The 20,102-nt window shown below is 34.9% G+C and overlaps 3 protein-coding genes across 3 annotated transcripts; 2 read left to right on the forward strand and 1 right to left on the reverse strand.

The window, feature by feature from the left end:
* Positions 1-1,066: 1,066 nt before the first annotated feature.
* On the reverse strand, positions 1,067-2,248 carry LOC115229269 (T-complex protein 11-like protein 2). The gene is made up of 3 exons (XM_029799648.2): positions 2,060-2,248; positions 1,660-1,897; positions 1,067-1,569 (listed from the first exon to the last, which is right to left on the reverse strand). Exons 1-3 carry the CDS (start codon positions 2,246-2,248, stop codon positions 1,067-1,069), a joined length of 930 nt encoding a protein of 309 aa, XP_029655508.2.
* Positions 2,249-10,103: 7,855 nt separating this feature from the next.
* LOC115229271 lies at positions 10,104-11,203 on the forward strand. The gene is made up of 4 exons (XM_036499157.1): positions 10,104-10,327; positions 10,558-10,585; positions 10,668-10,760; positions 11,108-11,203. Exons 1-4 carry the CDS (start codon positions 10,104-10,106, stop codon positions 11,201-11,203), a joined length of 441 nt encoding a protein of 146 aa, XP_036355050.1.
* A 2,857-nt stretch (positions 11,204-14,060) lies between these two features.
* On the forward strand, positions 14,061-16,223 carry LOC115229272 (protein ZBED8-like). Its single transcript, XM_029799651.1, has 2 exons — positions 14,061-14,846; positions 16,038-16,223. The coding sequence occupies exons 1-2, from the start codon at positions 14,061-14,063 to the stop codon at positions 16,221-16,223; spliced, it is 972 nt and encodes a 323-aa protein (XP_029655511.1).
* The last annotated feature ends 3,879 nt before the right edge of the window (positions 16,224-20,102 follow it).

Below are 20,102 nucleotides of genomic sequence, written 5' to 3' on the forward strand. Positions count from 1 at the left end.
CGTTAGTAGCGGTCAAACTCTTGAGTTTTTGAGTCAAATCGGCGTTCTGTTCTTCCAATTCAAGATTCATGGTTTCCAACTTAGCTCGCTGACTGATTTTGAATTATATGAGATACTGACCGTTTGGACTCCTCAGTCCGCTCCAATAAATCGTTCAAAGCATTTCTTTGTGTCAGAAGAGAGACGTGGAGTTCTTCGTTTTTGGAGTTGAGAATAAATTCTCTGCTTATACAGGATGTGAGTTGTTTGCGATTCTGTTACTGTTAGTTAAAAAGCGAGTGGTAACTTCCTCAGCTTTATTCTTCTGGATCATCAATTTTTCTGTTGTGTCGCTTATTCGCTGTTCGAAGTAGTCTCGTTCTTGTTTTAAATTGTCCATTTTTTGTTTAAATTCTTGCACAGCAGAAGACGCCATTCAGACCACAAAAAACGCTTTTATTTGTAATAGAATTCAATTATTCAATTAATTTAAAATTAATTATTAGTTAAATTTCAAAAAATTTAATAATATTTGATCGATTTTAAAAATTGATTATTTTATTGACGCGTAATTAGAATTCGTTATTTCTAACTAAAATTTTTTCCACTCGATTCGTCCAGATAACCTAATTAATTGATTTTAAATTATTATTATATATTTTCTGGGTTATTAATTATGTCGAAACCGCAATATTAAAAATCCATTCATTAATATAGCGGTGAGATGACTACTAAAAAATTGAACAAAAAACAATCCCCAGCATCCAAATATTTTCTCAGCCCATTTTGCAAAGGAATTGTACTTGGCTCTAAGTTAGTACTTTGAGAACAATAAACATTCGAAAAATTGAAAAAATCATCATTTAATATAACATTAACATTAGAACGTCAGTAAATTAAGGCTATTTGAGACCCGAAATTATTTCATCGTACCATTTTCCATAAACCAGACGATTGTGAGTCATCAGTTTATAGAAACGAAGACCCAATGTTTTAAACTCCTCTGAAAATCCAGCAAACGTCCCAGGCACCTCCGAAAGTACACCACTTTCCAAAAGCTCCTTCATAGAGTTGCAGAAACCGTCATCTATAAATCAAAACCACACAACAAACAAAGCTGGGAGAAGCATCCACATGTGTGGTCCGTCAAAACATTTTTCAGTAATTCCTCATCCAAAGAAACACAGTCGACCGATTCAAAGATCTGCCTTATAGAAGAGACAGTGTCTTGGGGATTCTTTCGCATACCTCCGAACGACCAGCGAGACCCAAAACTTTCAAAAAACCCAGAAATAATATTGGCCGTTTTGTTCTCATTGGAAGAATGATTGATTGATTCGACGATTGTTGCAAAAAAACAAAGTTTTAGTACTTTATTTGAAATGTCGAAAATCCTATCAACATCCAGAATAAGTGTCTTTGAAATTAACCACATTTCTACCTCGGGATAAGTAAACTCAGTTCTTAAGGACACGTCGAGCAGACTTACATAAGCACAATTCAAAATACTTATAGATTGTGTGTCCCCACATTGTTTGAAAGCTTCACTGAGCCAAATTTTTGTATAGCAAAGATCGACCTTGCAATTTTCTAAAAACATAATAGTTAAATGTAATTATTTTTCTTTTATTAAAATTAATTTATCTGAATATTAAACAGAACCTATTTTTTAAATAGAACCTATTAATTTGAGAAACTTTTGTTGTTCATAAGAGATGGCATTTTGAACCAAGTACGGTCGCAGAGTAGTAATGTTGAAATTAGCTACATCCATCTTCAGAATAGTCAGTACTTCAAAAAGATTCCTTAAATGTTCTAAAACCCAATTTAACCTAAGCAGGAGAGCAGGATTGTGCTTAAAGTTAGCTAACCCTTCTACTAGTCCGTCCCTCTCGGGGGCACAATTGGATGCCATCACCTGAATGACAAAGTCCGTGTAGTATCCCAAATCGAACAAATTTCTATCCATTTGTTCCTTCATATACTCCACGTCGAACACACATTCAACATTGTCCAGTAGATTGACATTTTTTGTTGATATGATGGCTATTAGGCACTGAATTTGACCAATCATTTATACTGATTTGAGATCTCTCAATAAGGAAGGTGCCTGGGACAGATTTGGAGGGGTCTCTGATATTTCCTTGGTGAATATATCCCAAAAACAATCATGCATGGTTTGCTTTATCCGACAGTACATAGAATCTTCATTTTGGTGTACTTGTAGTTTGAAATTTGGTTCGACTGCAATGGTGTGTAGTAAATCCATGTTATTGAGGTATTCTAAGAGTTCTTTCTGTTCTTGAGTTTCTGGTATTCTTTTTTATAATTATTTACCTTCGTTTGCTTGTGGAGTTTCTTGAAAGGATCCACCACTAGACATTATTTGGTTTATAGAATTTTTTTATTTTTATCAATATCTTTCAAAATATCAAAATAATTCACTGATAAATATTTAAGATTTTTAAAATTTAATAATTTATTTGTTTTTTAATAGTTTACAAAATGTTGTGTCGGCGTGCGAAAAGTCGTGTTGCATGGAAATAAATTGTTGATTTTACAAAAGTCAATCATAAAATTTCCAGAAAAATTTCGATTTCCCCTCCTGTGACTAATAATGCTGCGTGCATCCCTGTGTTTAATTCCTTTCTTTGAATTCCAATCCCCAGCAACAAAAATTAACATGGACGGGCAGAGTTTGGAATATTCTTCTGATAAGCTCGTATAGAAATTATCAACCTAATCCAGACAAGTTATAATCTTTTCGTGTGGGGCGCATTCATATTTATGAATTATGAATTAAAAATTATGTTATATGTCAGGTATAATCCACCAAAGGAAAATTCTTGCTTAACCGAATCTGTTGTAAATCACTACATTCGGAGATGTTTAAATGTATTAAGGAATCAAATGTCGACCTATCTATGCCGTTGAAAAAAATTATCTAAGCAAAAGCTATCGAAGGGGAACAAGTGTCCACGGGACGAAGCATTGTACTGTCTTTTGCAGGATATGAATTGATTCTTTGCATACACGAGTTCACTATGCGTCCATTGAAAAAAAGCAAGCAGACTGTTGACCATCTAGCCACGCGGTGTGGTAGGATGATGTGCTTATCTTCGAAGACATAATGAAGTGGTTAATTTTATTTATCTTCACTTATGTCGAATGTATGGAATTAAACGAAGCAGGAAATTGAAAGGACATTCGGTTGTGTCAATAATATCGACCCAAAATCTCGAAATCAAAGTTGACACGTAGCTGAAACGAAAGTTTAATTTAATAAACATGACATTTTTGTGTATGGCAAGAGGAAAAAAGAAATACATTTAATCGAAGTGGGAATTACCTCACAAGATCGTTTAAAGAAAGTTGCAGTGGAAAAATTTTACAAATACGAATGAACTGTCGATCCTTTATCAGCAAAAGTAAAGATTATTCCAATTGTCTTGACATGGGATGGAATAGTCTCTTCTTCCAAGTGAAGAAGAGAAATCACTCGGGATTCTTAATTAAATAATTTATAAGATGATTAGTCAAAAGTATTGATGGCAACAAAACCTCCTATTACAGCAGTCATTGCGAGAGGTTCGCGTGATCAATACACAGCCGATCTCATTGACTTAAGGAAATATTCAGAATTAAATGATTCAAATTTATGTGTATATAACTCTAGTTTATATTTTAGGTTCTTGTTATCATTGATTTGTTTTCAATTTATGCAGCCGTTAAAAAAAATTATCTAAAATGACATCAATGCTAATACAAACAATAAAAGGTATCCCTTATTTAATAACACCGACACAACGAAATATATAATTATCGAAGATGGAAATGTCTATAAGAATATTAATATTCTTAGAATAAAAAAATTCTTAAGCTCTTACCGTGGCCGTAGGTCGCATAGCAGACTAGTTGAATGTTTAAATCAAACTTTTTTGGATTAGAATTTTTTATTGACCAGTTTTTTTTTATTTTTATTTAAACGCAGAACACTGTCAAAGCCAGAAATCAAAATTAATTAAGTGATCCTGGCGTTCCCAATCAATCTACTCATCTTATCTCTGTGTTCAGCCAGGTATTTTACGCATCTTCTAATTGGACGAGGATCCAAGGGTTTGGGCTGTTGCTAGTATGTTTTAACATGGAACACAGACCCCGTCGTCCTTACAAGCGTTTTGAAGGGCTTTGGCTTTATAAGTCGTTCAGTAAACTGGAGATAGACTTTGCAGCCTTCCGCTGTAGGTTCGAGATCTTTTGCAGATTTGGCACCACAAGCATAACCAATAGAGGGCTCGATATATTGTTTGTTTATAATGTTAAACCAGGATTTTTGTTTTCCCGTTCAAAAACCAAGAAAAGCTTTTAAAAAGTTTAATCTTCTCGATAGTTTAGTTGTAAGACTGTCAATAGCTTAGAGAAAGAAAATTGAGTGTCAAAGATCATACCGAGTATTTCCTGCGTTTTTGTCTGCGGAATTCTTGTTCCGCTCAAAACAAAATTGATTTCGGAGTTGGATATTTTATTGTTAATCGTGAATAGAGTAATGCATTTTTTGTGGCTTAAGTTCAGCTAGTTTGTACATAGCCAATAAGATATGTTGTTAATATTTCCCTGAAGTCGTTGGATTGCTGTGAGTAGATGTTGGTCCCGTGATCTTATGATAATATCGTCAGCATAGGAGAGTAAAATTAGGGATTGGAATGTCGCTCATATAAAGGTTGACAATAATTGGAGACAGTGGTGATCCCCAAAAGACGCCGTTTGGTAACAGTTTAGAAACAGAGTTTATTAGGCCATGATTTACAAGGACTCGACGTCCACTCAAAAAGTTTTCTAGCCATAGTTTAAGGTTTGGTTAAATATTTAAGGGTAAAAATCTTGCAGATAAGGTTTTTTCTGGGGACTGAATCGAACGCCTTTTGTATGTCTTTCAAGCAAAGAGTTGCTGAGGAATCTCGATGGGACGCATAATAAAAAGATGGGTCTATATGAGGCAGGATTGTCCTTAAGCTTCCCGGGCATCAGAATTGAATAAATCTGTGACATTTTCCGTGTGGTTGGGATTGTATTTTAGTTGATAGAATAGTTGTGAAGATATGTTGTCGAGATTCAATATTAAAAGTTTGTGGTCACTTTGTAAATCGAATGAAATAAACAAATGAATGAATAAATGAATGAAGAAGCCGTGGTGAACATGATGAAATGTCTGGGGAGGTAACAGAGTCCTTTTCGTTGTGGGGAACTATTTTCATGATAAAATACAATGATTTATTCAATTTTTTTTATGTGGTCTTTCCAAAAACCTGTGAAATATCTAATCAAATATCATATTTTGTGCAAGCAGTTCCAGAAGATATTACTAGTTGACTCCTGTTCGTATGGAGAATCTTTGACAAACAGCGATCATAAGATCGTAGTCAGCAGATTAAATCTGCGAAAAACCTTTGCTATTGTTAGACTATGGCTTTACTTCAGGTATCAAATGACCACAGATTATCGAAAATGACACTCTCTACAAATTATGTAAATGCAAGCCGATAATCAAGGAAATTATACCTTACGCTGAAGACTTTTCAGACATGTTCTGAGAATGAACGAAATAATTCCTTGTAATTAAATCATGTAAGATTACTTTTCTAATCACGGAATTGGATTTCGGAATCGGCTAAAATGTACGCTTCCTTTCTGCCTGAGTGATTACGCAAGAATTGGCGGTCAGCTAAAAACTGGTAACGATCTTGAGGATATTCGTAAACGCGGGAGTAACAAGGCTAGATGGAAAGGACTGGCTGGGAGGATAGTTGAGAGTACGACTCAGGCGATACCTTAGGTATTTACTTATTTATTTATAGGAACGCGGAAGTGGTAGCAACTAACTTAACTTACAGAATGTTGTTTTTCATAGAAAACCATGTAAAAATGACTTCTATCGTTTTCTTAATGCCCCAGTTAATTTTTCATCATAGGTCTGATCTACACTCCTCGACAAAAAAAATGATTCAAAATTCATATTTAGTTTTTCTTTGAAAATCTTATAAATATTCTAATTTCGAAAAACTTAGTAGATTAGTTGTAATTATTAGTATTTAATTTTAATAAAATATTTGTTAATTACATTAATTTGGAAAAATTAAAAGCATGACACACAATGTTAGTATATGTCAGTGACAAAAAAAATGATTCAAAATTAACCCATTCCTAATTAATATCTTGTATGCTCTCCTTTTGCCGTAAAAATTTCCCAGCATTGTTTTTTAACTGATAGAATGAGTTTGTTTATAAAATGTTTTGAAATATTTTCCCAAACTGCTGGCTAATTGTGGTCCAAAAATTTCATAAATAGTGAGTCGAAAAAACACATTCATTTTCTGGCTTAGATGTGACAATTAACCACGCAAGACCATGTTAGTTTTTCTCACGTTGTAAGCAACGACTTTTGAGATGCTGTTGTTCCATAAATGCTATCGAGAGTTGGGGGCCTTCATCGCATTCAAAATCCTCTAAATATGATTCTTGAAGTAACTTCTTCTAGAACTCAGAACATTTTAGTAAAAATCAATAAGCTTAGAGAAGCCATGTCAAGTCAATCAAAAATGTTCCACAGAATCCTCCACGAGATAAAGGAACATCCCAATTTTGTGGGAGATTTGGACGTAGAAATGCATGTTGTTTGGTCACATAGTGACAAAAATGAATTCTTAAATAATTTTTTATCATATTTTGTTTTTGGCGTCAAAACATATAATCTGTTCATACAGAAATAAAAAAAACATGCATTTTTTTGTCAAAACTATAATTAGTTCAAAATGAATATTATTTTTATAATGATAATTTAAATTTAAAATAATCCCGCCAAAGAACAAACTTATTCTTGTTGTAAGTTTTTTCTGAGTAAAATATAGTTTCTAGAATAATTTTTGGTGGTAATGGAGCAATTTCGTAAACTTAAGCGAAACAAAACTGAAAGTCCCATGGTAATATCCTACCAAAAGCGTCAATTTCCCGAACAAACATTCGTACATACTCCTTCGTTAACCAACATAAAAACAACACCTGGCTTAATGGAAAAAGCCCAAAAATCAAATTTTCTAAGAAAAACACTTGTTAATTATTTCTAAAATAAAACCAGGAATCTCAAGGTCACCTCAAGTGGTCCATCTCGGACAAATCAGCACTTTTTTGTAAAAAAATTGACCAAAACCAAATTCATTATTCGGCTCGAAAGTACTATAACATTCACTTTTTTAGAAATGTCATTCACCGAACATTTCAATTTGGCCAAAATGCAAACACGGAATCTCCAGTACGCCTAACTACCTCCCATTTATACACTCCCCTGAATGCTGCCACCGAGCACGCCATCGATATAATATCCGTAGGCTTGGACGACATGTCATTGAGTACAAGCAATTTTAAGTTTTTTTAATTTTTTGATTTTTAGTTCACCTATTCCTGATTTCAGAAATAACCCTCATTTGGTTAATTGTTCATATAATCGCTTCAGTTTATGACTTCCACTCCTTTCGATGACAAAGTTGAAGAAGAAACCAAGAATTCTGAAAACCATGCTCGTAGGGGCTCTCGCGATTACACGGAGTAGTCTATTTTTACGTAATATAATTGATTAAGGTGTAATTCTTTTTTCATAACTATCTTTTTAAAACAAATGGAAGCCGTTTGGCTGAACAATAGTTCGATTTTTAGTTGTGAAAGACCATGTCTGCCAATATTCTAAGAGGATATGATCCTTAAAATTTGGCACTGTTACTACAGGACTTTTCAATGTCATTAGAAATATTTTTAGCTCGGTTAATGCCCTAGGAAAGTAGCGTGTTTGAATTTACCAACGAGGTCTGTATTGATAATTACAGGTAAATTTTGATTAGGTCTATTGTTTCACACATATGTTATTATTGACTATAAAAATTAAAAATGACTTGTTATAGGGAAAGTTATTTGTTTGAACCTGTCTCGATTTTAATGAATTTTATCGAACACGAAGAAAATATAATTATCAATTGCTGATCTTTTGTTAAAATAAATTACAACTATTTAACAAATATTTAAATTATTGCATAATATAAGTTATTTTCCGGAGTATATCAATAATTTGTAATATTTAAACGATTTTTACGAATCATACTCGTTTTTACAAATGAAAGTTGAAATATTACAAATATAATTAGGATGTTTGCTCTGAATGTGGATGTATGATAGAAGCCGACTTGAAATTAAATATCAACAATTCATTTTGGCATTGCGAATGCCTCAAGTGCACCGTTTGCGGTGTTAGGTTAGAGTATTCAACAAAATGTTTCATAAAAAATGAAAAAATATATTGTTTCGGCGACTATTGCAGGTTGCCAGTTCAATAGAATACTTCTAGGTTTAATAACGAAAAATGTTTTGGATGTGGCAGAGATTTGCACAGTGGAGATTGGGTTAGGCAAAATGGAAAACAATTTTATCATTTGGCTTGTTTTTCTTGTGAAAAGTGCAAGAAACAACTTTCAACTGGAGAGGAATATTACTTTCACAACAACAGAGTTCTTTGTAATTTACACTATTCCGGGGAACAAGGGATGAATCTTAGTGGTTGTTTCAAATGATTTAATTTTTAAGCTTTAAAGAAAAAACAAAATAAAAGGATGAGAACTGTGTTTTCAGACTCTCAAATAGAAACATTGCAGGCATATTTTAGAATCGATCAAAACCCGGACAGTCAAGAGTTAGAGAAAATTTCCGATGAAGCTCGACTCCCTAAAAGAGTATCTCAGGTTTGTTCTCATGTCCATTCTGCAAAAGGTGTGGTTTCAGAATTCAAGAGCACGGTTAAAAAAAAATTTTGTTTGTAGCCAACAAACAATTAAAAAACGTACAAAATCTCACGACTTTATTAATCCTATGATATATTTTGACAAAACTATATTTTAATTTTATCAAATTATATCCTTAAAGTATAAATTTATTTACAAATCAATTAAATTAAAATGAAAACAACTGTCCCGCCAACATCTGGAAAAAAAGTCGACAGTTTTTATTGAAAATTTTATCTTTGAATTAAAATAAGTTTATAAATATTTCTTGATTCTAAAGTCATCAATTTCTGAAAAGCTGAGAATGAGCGGCGTATTCCAATTCAAGATTTTAGCAATTACAATGTTTTTTAAAAATCTTTTCTCTAATTAGAGTTTGGTGCCGTAGTTTGGTGACGTCTGCTCTAATGCAAAGACAAAATAATTCAAAATTTATAAAACTTTTTCTTATTGATCAAATTTGAACTTTACCGTTTCGAATTCTGGAAAAGAGTCAAAACTTAAACTGGGATTAGTTGTTTCTTACAACACGATTGAATTTTAAAAAAAGTTCCTTTGCAAACATAGAGTTGTTGCGAATTTTTATTCCTTTATAGGATTGACTTGAATTATATGGATCATTGCGTGACAGGAGGAAGAATATCAAGAAGAGCCTGAAGATCTTTTGGAGATTCGATAGTTTGAGGTTACTTAGATTAACTTCGAGATTTTACGCTTGAATATATTCCAAAAAAGGTAAGTAGGATTTTAAAGAAACGAAAAAAAACATTTTGATAGTAAACTCAGGCTAGATTTATATTTTAAATGGTCAAATGTTAATTTTGAAGAATATTTAAATTTTTGAATTAATTATTTTTGATTATATAGGTAAAATAGCGTATTTCAGACAACCAAACAGAAATATTTTTATCTTATCAATAAGAACCGCATCGTTCTAATTTACATTTAATAGATAAACTTTTTGTACAGGCAAAATGAAAATTCGATTTTTAAGGCTAGATTCGAATTACAACATATGGATGAAGAGAATTTCGTACGGAGTAGGTCACGTTTTGAATGACTTGGTTGGGGGACTCGTCATGATTTTGTTCATAATTTATATTCAGCACATCAGAAAGGTCCCTTCAAACCTAACCGGTTTTAATATATGTTAAAGAAAAAACAAGGTTGGATATTTTTTATTGGACAAATCACCGATGCATTCGGGACAATTTTTGTTGGGTACTTCCTCGATCGCATCAAAATTTTCAAGTTTTACAGCCAGAAAAAAGGGTGGCATTTATTGGGTCAAACTTCTTGTGTAAGATGATAGGAGCCATTTTGGCTTTGTTCGGGACTTTTTTCCATCTAAAAAATCCTCCTAACTGTCAAAACCCAGAAAACTGTTCAGTCATTGCTCAATCCATTTATTATATCCCACTTGGAATGTGTTTTCAGTTCGGGTGGGCGTGCAGTCAAATTTCCCATCTTTCTCTCATGAACGTCATCAGCGATAGTGACGAAGAAAGAATTATTCTTAATTCAATTCGGTGGCTAAAAATTAATTATGAATAGTTATGGATTTACGGTGGCCTCTTATGTCATGGTTTTCACTCTCGGCTCTCTTTTTGTGGGAGTAAATAGCGGACGGAGCAGTGGAGTACCCACGGAGTCTTCGATTTTAGTATTTTCACTAAAATTAAATTTTTAGAAAATTGTTGCTGTAAATTTATCAATTGGAGTAGTGGCATGTTTACTATTTCATGTTGGAACATATGAGCCGGAGACAAATCAAACTAAAGATTCTAGTAATGAGATGAAGAGTTGGAAATCATGGCTAAATGATTCTAGATTATATTTTGTAAATCTAATTTTTCAAAAATTTTCTAGTTCGCCACAATATACGCAATTGCACGACTTATCACAAATATTTCGCTAATCTACTATCCAGTATATCTTGTGTATACACTCAAATTAAAATCAGTAGCCCTTTTTTACTTTTATTTTTAGGAATTTTTGTTCATAGTTCCTCTCATATTTTACGTGTCTTCCATCTCAATATCGGCATTTCAAAATAGACTGATCTCACGAATTGGAATTAAGGTTACCTGGTTTAACCGATTGCAGAGACTATACTTCATTGGTCTTGTATTTGTAGCCATTTCCTCAATAATTATTATGTACCTTAAAGAGCAAGATATCTCAGGGACTATACTGATGTCTGTCATATTTGGTTTTGGCTCCACCACCATCATAATAACCGCTTTGGCCATGATCTCAAATATGATCGGAGATAATCACGTTTTGACAGCATTTCTTTATTTAATTAGAACGAATCAGCGTTTGTGTATGGGTTGGTAAGTTTTACCGACAAAACATCTACTGGAGTCTTGGTGGTGATTATTCAGACTATCGAAAAACTTTAGTTTTCGTAATTTATTATGATTTAAAGTTTCCACGAAGAATACAAAAACGCAAAATATACAAGGAATGTCTTGTGCTGGGTGAATTTAGCTGCTGTTGGAGTTGCAGGTGTTTGTTTGGTTATTTCGACGTTCAAGTTATATTTAAAACAAAAAAGATGAAGTTTTTTTGAATTTCTTTTTAATTTTACAGAATTAAATTTTTGTTGGACAAAGAGATTAGTCAATCTTGTATACTGCGAGTAACAAGTCTGTTCTTTACCAAAGTTATAATTTAACTGCGAGTCTAAAACGATGAAATAGATGGACCTTGTATTAATAAAAAGAATCTAATTAACTAATTAATTTTCTAACTAAGTCCAGAGCTTCTGATGTGAACAGAGGATGCCAATTCGCACCTCCTTCCCTCTCTTTTCTGGCTCCTAGATCTTAGAGAAGGTTTAGTCCTGCGCTTCTCGCTGAACAAATATTAGGAAAGGACTGGATCGGCGAGCATCAAAAAAGATACTCTCCAGAGTCCTCTTAAGAACAGTTGACTGCTTTTAAGCCTGTAGAGACTTATCTACACCAACCTGTCTTAAGTATCACTTTTGGTACTTTCTGGACCGTCTTAAGGCATACTTACTGCAGAGCAATAGATGGAAGGACCTCACCACCTTGTTATGCCTCCATGAGTAAGTATGGTACAGCATACTTCCGAACTTGGTGGCTAATTAATCATCAGGCCAACATAGTAGTTTAGCGGTGAGATCGCCTACTCGTTTATGCCATGGAATAAGTTCCGTGCATTGTCCGTGGATCTCTGAAGACCGAGTGCAAGATCTTTTTCTAAATCTTATATACTCGACAAATTCGCCACTTTCGCATTTAATGTTTTGTTAACGACATTTTTTATCAGTTTATCTGTAGTGGTATCTTCAATTATTACGGGATCACGAATCTTTTCAGTATGATTTCAACAGTTCAATATTAAAGTTAGACTGTCCCTGGGCTTTGTTTATTGTCATCGCAAAACTCATCCTCAAAGCAAATTGCAGCCTTTTAAATCTAAACGGCAATTCATCAAAAAGAATCGGAATTCGTGGGATATAAACATTCTCACCTCTATACTTACTTGTTAAAAATGTTGCTTCTATTACGTTTGCTATCAATTTTTTTAACTAACCTCTTTCCGTTGCATAATTTAGGTGGCGCAAGATTTCCTAATAAAACCACTGGAACGCCTATTTTTAACTTTAAAAGATGATTCGGCATCCCAGAAGGATCTAAGGAATTTAAATATTCAACTGGACATTCACAGGCTCTTTCAAAAACCGGTTCAGTATTGTAAGAAAGATTTAAAAAAGTTAAGCAATACCAGAGGATGCTACTGCTAGTGCTATTTGATTGTCATCTTCTAATCTTCGCTAACAATAAATTTAGAAGATAGGCCTTATCTGTACCACCCGAAGCATCAATAAAATGATAGAACCTTTTTTTTCTTGGATGACTTGGTTAATTTCTCTGTACTGAATAAGCTATGTTCTTTTTTCTCCACAATTTTTCTGAGTTATAAATTATAATGTTTACCTAAGGTATTTATATTATGAATATCGCTGATTTTAAAACCAAATTTACTTACATTCTAACCTACGACAGATATTAGCAATTTGTCTATCATGATTAATCTAATGTTGAAAATCTCTTCATAAAAACTCGGTCTATTCTTCTCTTTTAAGATATCTTCGCACATGCTTTCTCGATGAACTTCTAACAATTGCTTAGAATTTGCTAACCCACAATGGGCTAGCATCAAAGTATATAAATCTTAGTCGGGATGGAGAATCTACAATTGCGGCTTTTGTTATAGTCTAATTCCAGTGATTGTCATCCTCTAAAACAGTGTTTCTCAACGTTGGGCCCCAGGCCCACTTGTGGGCCTGAGAAATTTTGAAATGGGCCTGAAGATTTAATTGGGCCTGGAGTGGGCCTCAAAGAAAATATGTTAATACTAATACTAATAAATCTTTATTCGTTATTATTTTCAAATTGATTTGATTTGTTTTTAATTTAATGATATTGTCATATTTAAATTTAAATATTTATAGCCTGATTGTATAGTTCATGTCAAAAGTACACAAGGAAAAAAGGAAGACTACACGCAAATACCAGACTGATTTTTTATTACTAGGCTTCATCCCATCAAGTGCTGATTCTAAGAGGCCTGAATGTGTGGACTGTGGCTTAGTAATGACAAATGTTTCCATGAAGAAATCAAAATTGTTCGCCCATCAACAGTTGAAGCATCCTGCTTCTGTTGGAAAGGAGCGCAGCTATTTCAGGAAGAAAGTGGAGTTACGCCAAAAGAATGCTCCAAAAACTTTAGAATTCTGCTTAAAAAAGCAAATGAGCATAATAACAAGACACTAAAAGTCAGTTATGCAGTGAGTGAACTGGTTGCTAAGGTGGGGAAGCCACATACAATTGCAGAACGTCTGGTGAAGCCAGCAATGTTGATCTGTGCTAAAGAACTGCTAGGAGAACAGGCTGCCAACATTCTACAAAAAATCCCATTGTCTAATGACACAGTGAAGAGAAGGCAAATTGAAATGGCAGAAAACCTCGAGAAACAGCTTGTGGAAAAATTAAAAGTTTCTAAGTTCTCACTACAAATTATGAGACAACAATCAACAATTCTGCCTTATTACTTACTTATGTCCGATATATTGATGCAATGGCAATTCATGAAGAAATGTTATTTATAAAAAAGTTGATTGACACACGAAGCGACACTATATATGCGGCTGTTTACGACTATCTGTACGATAATGGGATCCCTCTGTCAAATCTGTTGCAGATTGCAACAGACGGTGCCAGCGCTATGACCGGCAAACAGAATGGCTTTGTAGCTAAATTAAAAAAAGTTGCCCCTCATATATTGGCAATTCATTGCATCATCCATCGAGAACATCTTTGTGCTAAATCTCTCAATGATGACATGGAACATGCATTGAAAGTCGCTGTTTCAACAGTGAATTTTGTCAAAGCCAATGCTTTGCATGACCGCCTATTTCAACATTTATGTGAACATGAGGACCACCAGAGACTCCTCATGCACACTGAAGTGAGATGGCTTTCCAAAGGAAATTCCCTAGTTCGTCTTGCTGAAATGTGGGATATGGTTCTTATTTTTGTTCATGACATGAAAACACAAGCTTGTAGCAAGAAGCAGAAAGATAAAGCTGAGACTTTGTTTTCAGTGATAAATAACAACGATACAAAAGCAAGGATTTTTTACCTGGCTGACTTATTCGCACATGTCAACCAACTGAACATGACACTGCAAGGGCGAAATGCTAATCTGATAGATAGTGCTGAGAAAGTACGCTCTTTTTTGAACAAGTTATGTCTCTGGAAGATGCATCTTCAAAAAAATGAATTTGCTTATTTTTGTAATTTTGCCAAAACTGCTCCGAGCTCAGAAGTAATCGCAAGCTGCACTGACCACTTGAAATGCTTGAAAGAAGATATGACTAGAAGATTTAAAGATATCATCGAAATGAATCCGCCTAGTTGGATTATAGATATAGCACATTTTGACGTATTAAGTGAAAAAGACATTGATCCTATTATTGCTGGAGAACTTCTTGAACTGAAGGAGAACAAAGTATTAATGAAATATTGAAAGGGATGGCTTATATGGATGGATGAAAGTAGAATCGATTCATCCATTACTCTTTGAAAAAGTTGTTCCGTTTGTACTTGGCTTTCCCACCACTTGGTTGGTTGAGACAGGATTTTCTGCAACAAACGATTTACTCACAAAAAAACGCAATCAATTGCAGATTGAGAAGAGAGGAGACTTACGTTTGAGGTTGAACCAAGATCTGGAAATTCAACTTGACAAATTGATAGATAGACATCAAGAGCAGTGTAGTCATTGACATTTTAATAAGATTTTTTATGTTAATAAAAATACTTTTTTGTTAATCAAAGTTTTATTAAAGGCAATGGGCCTGAGATTTTATATGACCCTGAAAATGGGCCTCAGGGAAAAAGGTTGAGAAACACTGCTCTAAAAGACCTGATTTAGGCAGGAGGCAAAGCAAGAAATAAGCAAAAAGCAGCAAACAAAAACCAGCAGAAAAAGAAGAGGCAAGCAACGAAGCAGCATGAAATGAATCCAGAAAGTCTAAATTTAAAATTTTGATTTAAATGCCTTAAGCTCAGCTTTTTTTCTTAAGCTTTGTTTTCCTCCCTTCCGTTATCTATTGAAAAAATTATTTGTGAATAATAAAAAAAGATTAAGAAAAAGAGGCATACCGAAAATAAACACCTTCTTTACGAAAAACCTTAATAAATAGTTAATATTTCTAGGAAAATTCTTCTAATTGCCTTTCAATTGATGGTCAAATAGTTAAAGTTGAACCAGTTTCTAATGAAGTAAATTAATTTGGAAAACTTGAGGAATTAACTTTTAATTCTTGTCTTCGTTTGAAGAAAGATTACTTTTCTATTCGGGTACATTAATCAAAGGTATCGCAAAAAAAGTATCGACAAAATTGAATTATTCAACATCTTAAAAGCCTTAAACGGTTGATTAAACTGATTTAAGAGGAGATATTATCTGTTTTTTTAAAATCATTTGTGGTGAAAAAATTGCGGGGAGAAATCCTGGTAGAAATAATAACTTAAGTAATATTTGAAAAAAGGAAGATCTATAGTCAAGAGTCGTGAGTTTTATATTGGAATTTAAATTCTAGTCGGCTAATTCCAATTTATTTACAAGACCAATGTGAAATTGGTACAATTTTCAATTGATTGAAAAGTTGTCTTATGAATTTTTGATTGTTGTTAGGAGTTTGGTGTGGTTATGAATATCTTACTATCTATTCTTGTACGCTCGACCAAAGACACAATTGATCCGATAGCAAATGTAATTTGTGAATCTCCAACAGCCCTGAAGGCCCGAATTTTGCGGTGCCATAATGGATCTTACGAGCTTCTATTTAAGAATGCAGAGGATCAAAACGACTTCATCTAGGATTGTGTCGGAATCTTCCTTTTAGTCTTAATGGCTACACAATTGAATACTTGGCACCTCGGAACTTAGAACAAATTACACGAAACCTGCCTTACTGGGTAACAGACAATGCTTTGGTCAACCTGCTATCCCGTTCAATCTTCTAAGTTTCAAGGTGGAAAGATTTGACTGTAAAGTGATGCCATTGAACTTCGATCTTGTTCTGCGTCGTGAACTGATCGAATTTGAACTGCTAACTTCCATTGGATGGATAACGATTGGTGGAATGTACCCGAAGGACCTCAGAAACTACTCTGAAATGATCAGGAAGTTCTTTTAAGATAATGAAATAGTTATTCTTGCGGGAGATCTCAATTCGAAAAATACTGTGTATGTATGTGAGACCTATAACCAAGACGGGTTTCAAAACCGAGGACTCCCGAAATCTAAATATCAAAATCAAAATCCTGAGGAATCAGATCGATGAGCTGACTAAAGCTAACACAGATGCGACATGGAAGAGTGAATGTTTAAAACTGAACAGGAAAAATCCTAAATTCTAGAAACTGGACAAAATAATGTGCGGGACGGAGACTAAGAGAGAAGAAATCATATTTAAATCGATGAATGGAGCCCTTGTTCCTACTGAGGAAGTCATGAAGGTGTTCCGTCGACAACTAGCAGTGATTCAGGAGGTGGACCTTTCGTCAATCTTGCCTCGGGAAATTTTCGAGAATTCGACTCGAAATTCATACTCAAAATATGTACTGGATGGACCCTTATGCAGGAAATAACCATGGAAGAGATGATCAAAGTAATCAAAGGTTGTAAGAACAATGCACCTGGAATTGATTATGTTAAAGAAGGCACCTGGATACCTGCTTCGTATCCTAGTAAAACTATTCAATGCCAGTTTGGACTATGGTCATGTCCCAGCTGGTTGGAAACGAACAATCGTTTGAATGATCCCAAATCTGGAAAACCGAATACGCATGCAGGAAGCTATACGCCAACACGTAACCGCATTTTTCTACGAGCAGACTAATTATCTACGCGGACGATATCTTGCTTACGCATGTCTCGATGTGGAGACCCCGATACAGAAGGAGGTTATCCTGGAGCAGACTAGAATCGTACTTGGAGCAATTAAAAATCTGCTTCAATAGTAAAGGCTTGAATCTCGCACGAACAAAAGCACTATTTGTTTTGATTTCTATGTGTCGTGACAAAAAACTGACTTTCAAAGATTATGTGAACCTGATTATATTTAAGAACCTAAGCTACTTAAGAGTAACAGTAGACACCACCGGGTTTAAATAACTACATGTGCACGCAAAGCGTAAACAATGTGCAAAAATTGCAAAGATCAGAAAAATCTTTTGGAGCTAAATCCCGGTTCTCTTACCCATTCCACCTATACGCTAATTTCTTGGATTTTTCTTTTTTTCTTGTTTGCTAAATTGCTCCAATAAACCCATATTCCATTCTTTCTATTCTTTCTTTATAGGTGTCAGGGATTTTGCAATCAATTTCGCTTGGAAGAAGATTTTGCTAAAAACTTCTTTTCATTTTCCATTCATGCGTCAAGGTTTTTCTTCAGCTGAGTGTTTTCGCGACATTCCAGCTTCGCAGGTTAATTGGCTGCAGAGGGATACTCTTCGTTGTATCTCCACTCTGTGTTTGTTTTCAATGAGCATACTCTCCAGCGTCCTCTTTAGCAAAAATATTCAATTCATATTTTGTTATTATTAAATGTGACCGGTTATTAGTGAGCCCAGGTTGAGAACGAGCCGTTGCTCTTAAACTCCGAAACAAATCAGCGTTAGAACATCGATGATCAAATTAACCGTAACGGAAAGCAATAGGTCAAAATAACAACAAACCCAAGAAATAATAACTTCTTAAAGTTTTATTAAGTCTCTCTTGTCTTTGAAACCATATCAAGCACGAACACGAATGTGTTTAATTTTGTAAGTTGTACACAAATCAAAAAATTTTTGATTGACAAATTCCTTCCGTTGTCAGTATACAATATATGGCTTCCCCAAAACAAACATATTTTTCTAATTTCAAATGATAATTCCATTCTCCCGTGACGCCAGTAATTAGCTTAGCTATCTTTTCACGTCCTTATTGTTTTAATAATGAATAAAAAATTGTCAAAAAAAAATTCCATTCTCTAACTAAGTATTTTTGGCTGGGTTACTGTCGGAGGGATGTATTCAAAGGCTTGAGAAGCTACCTAGCGGTTGTTAGGACATTCTTTGAAGAGAACAATCTGGCTATCCTAGCTGGTGTCCTGAACGCAAAGAATATTGTCTATCGGTGTGAGGTAATCAATACGGACGGAGAGGTTCTTGAGAGTTTGTCTCGAAATCTCGGTTTTTCGATATGGACGTCCGAAGAGCTAAACCACTATCCGGATAGAGGCAGACCGGATCGCCTTGGAATTTTTCTCTCCTCGGCGTCTATTACTCCACTCTGTGATTGTCCGACAATCGAGGTGGATGTAGGAAGTGATCACATCCCGCAATCATTGAGGCTAAGGACGAAAATAAATCTGACAGAGGACGTGTTTATTGGATATAATCTGTCGAATGTGGATTGGCATCTATTTGAGTACTCTATGCGCTTGGCACTTAATACTACCGTGCTCCGTCTTCTTCGGACCATGGAAGATATCGACGACCTCGATGCCTATCTAAAGTCATCAATTGTCGAATTCCTAGAAAAATTTACGGAAAAGAGAGTATTGAAAGCATCGGGCCCTTGTTTCCGCCAAACAGACAACAAGCTGTCGATGCTTATAACAAAGAAGGGCACCCTCCAGAATCGCATGAGGAGGTGTTTCAACGTGGGGGTCAGAAATAAGTTAAAAATTGAAATCGACCATCTCAAGACGATGATCGTAGAAATTGGCAAAAAGAAAATAGAAAAATCATAGAGGAAGGAATGCCGAATGCTGGATAAGAGAAATCCGAAGTTTTGGAAGCCGTATCAGCGCCTGAACAACCCGGAAGGGACAATATTGTGTTAAACGGGCAAGATGGAAAGTATATCCCATCCGATCTTGTCCCGGATGAACTAAGAAGGCAGCTGGGTAAAACCCAAGAAGTCGAACCTGAATCATTCCACAAAAGACCTTTGAGAAAGTCACTTCAAGGCTAGAATCTCTAAATCTTGTGAATGGACCTCTATGCAAGGCTATTACCGAAAAAGAGACACAAGAAAAACAAGGCACCTGGATTCGACTACATACCTGTGTTACTTCTTAAGAAGACTCCGAAGATCCTCCTACGGGCTTTAACTATGTTTTTCGACGCTAGTTTTACCCTTGGTTATCTTCCGCCCATCTAGAAGTGCACAGTCGTTCGTATGATTCCGAAACCCGGGAAAACAAGTCTCCTAGCAGAAAACTACAGGCCTATAAGCCTGATCTGCGCTTTTTCGAAGATTATGGATAAAATAATTTTTGAAAGACTCTCATTACATGTTGAAAAGAATAATCTGCTTTCCGATGTACAATGGGGTTTTCATCCTGGGAAACCCACGGGAAACTGCCTGAAAATTCTAGAAGGGAACTTTCTTGGGTAATACGTAATAAATCTTTCATGACCGCTGTGTGGTTGGATTTATCTACAGCTTTTGACTGCGTCCGGCACCTTGGAATCCTGGAAAAAGTTTTGGAGACTGGTGCAGGTGAAAAAACATTCAAATGGCTAAAGAGTTGTCTCAACAAGAGGAAATCTTATGTACGGTGCGGAAACCGACTGTCGGACAGTGTGGAGCTCAAAAGAGGTGTCCCTCAGGGTTCTACACTGAGCCCGCTGTTATTTAATCTTTTTCTCGCTGACATCTCGTTACCTACGGATCGATCGAGTAATCTCATTGTATACGCGG

This window comes from Octopus sinensis, unplaced genomic scaffold (assembly GCF_006345805.1).
Source record: "Octopus sinensis unplaced genomic scaffold, ASM634580v1 Contig12302, whole genome shotgun sequence".
Taxonomy (NCBI): Eukaryota; Metazoa; Mollusca; class Cephalopoda; order Octopoda; family Octopodidae; genus Octopus; species Octopus sinensis.

What these genes read in the sequence shown, in the direction of transcription:
- LOC115229272 (XM_029799651.1), top strand. Translation starts at nt 14,061, where the DNA reads ATGACCGGCAAACAGAATGGCTTTGTAGCTAAATTAAAAAAAGTTGCC. An exon ending in TTGAACTGAAGGAGAACAAA is followed by an intron (nt 14,847 to 16,037) that starts GTATTAATGAAA and finishes GATTGTTGTTAG; the next exon opens with GAGTTTGGTGTGGTTATGAA.
- LOC115229269 (XM_029799648.2), bottom strand. Translation starts at nt 2,248, where the DNA reads ATGGATTTACTACACACCATTGCAGTCGAACCAAATTTCAAACTACAA. An exon ending in TATTGAGAGATCTCAAATCA is followed by an intron (nt 1,898 to 2,059) that starts GTATAAATGATT and finishes TTTGTCATTCAG; the next exon opens with GTGATGGCATCCAATTGTGC. An exon ending in AAAGTTTCTCAAATTAATAG is followed by an intron (nt 1,570 to 1,659) that starts GTTCTATTTAAA and finishes TTATGTTTTTAG; the next exon opens with AAAATTGCAAGGTCGATCTT.
- LOC115229271 (XM_036499157.1), top strand. Translation starts at nt 10,104, where the DNA reads ATGATAGGAGCCATTTTGGCTTTGTTCGGGACTTTTTTCCATCTAAAA. An exon ending in AAATCAAACTAAAGATTCTA is followed by an intron (nt 10,586 to 10,667) that starts GTAATGAGATGA and finishes AAAATTTTCTAG; the next exon opens with TTCGCCACAATATACGCAAT. An exon ending in ATACACTCAAATTAAAATCA is followed by an intron (nt 10,761 to 11,107) that starts GTAGCCCTTTTT and finishes TTATTTAATTAG; the next exon opens with AACGAATCAGCGTTTGTGTA.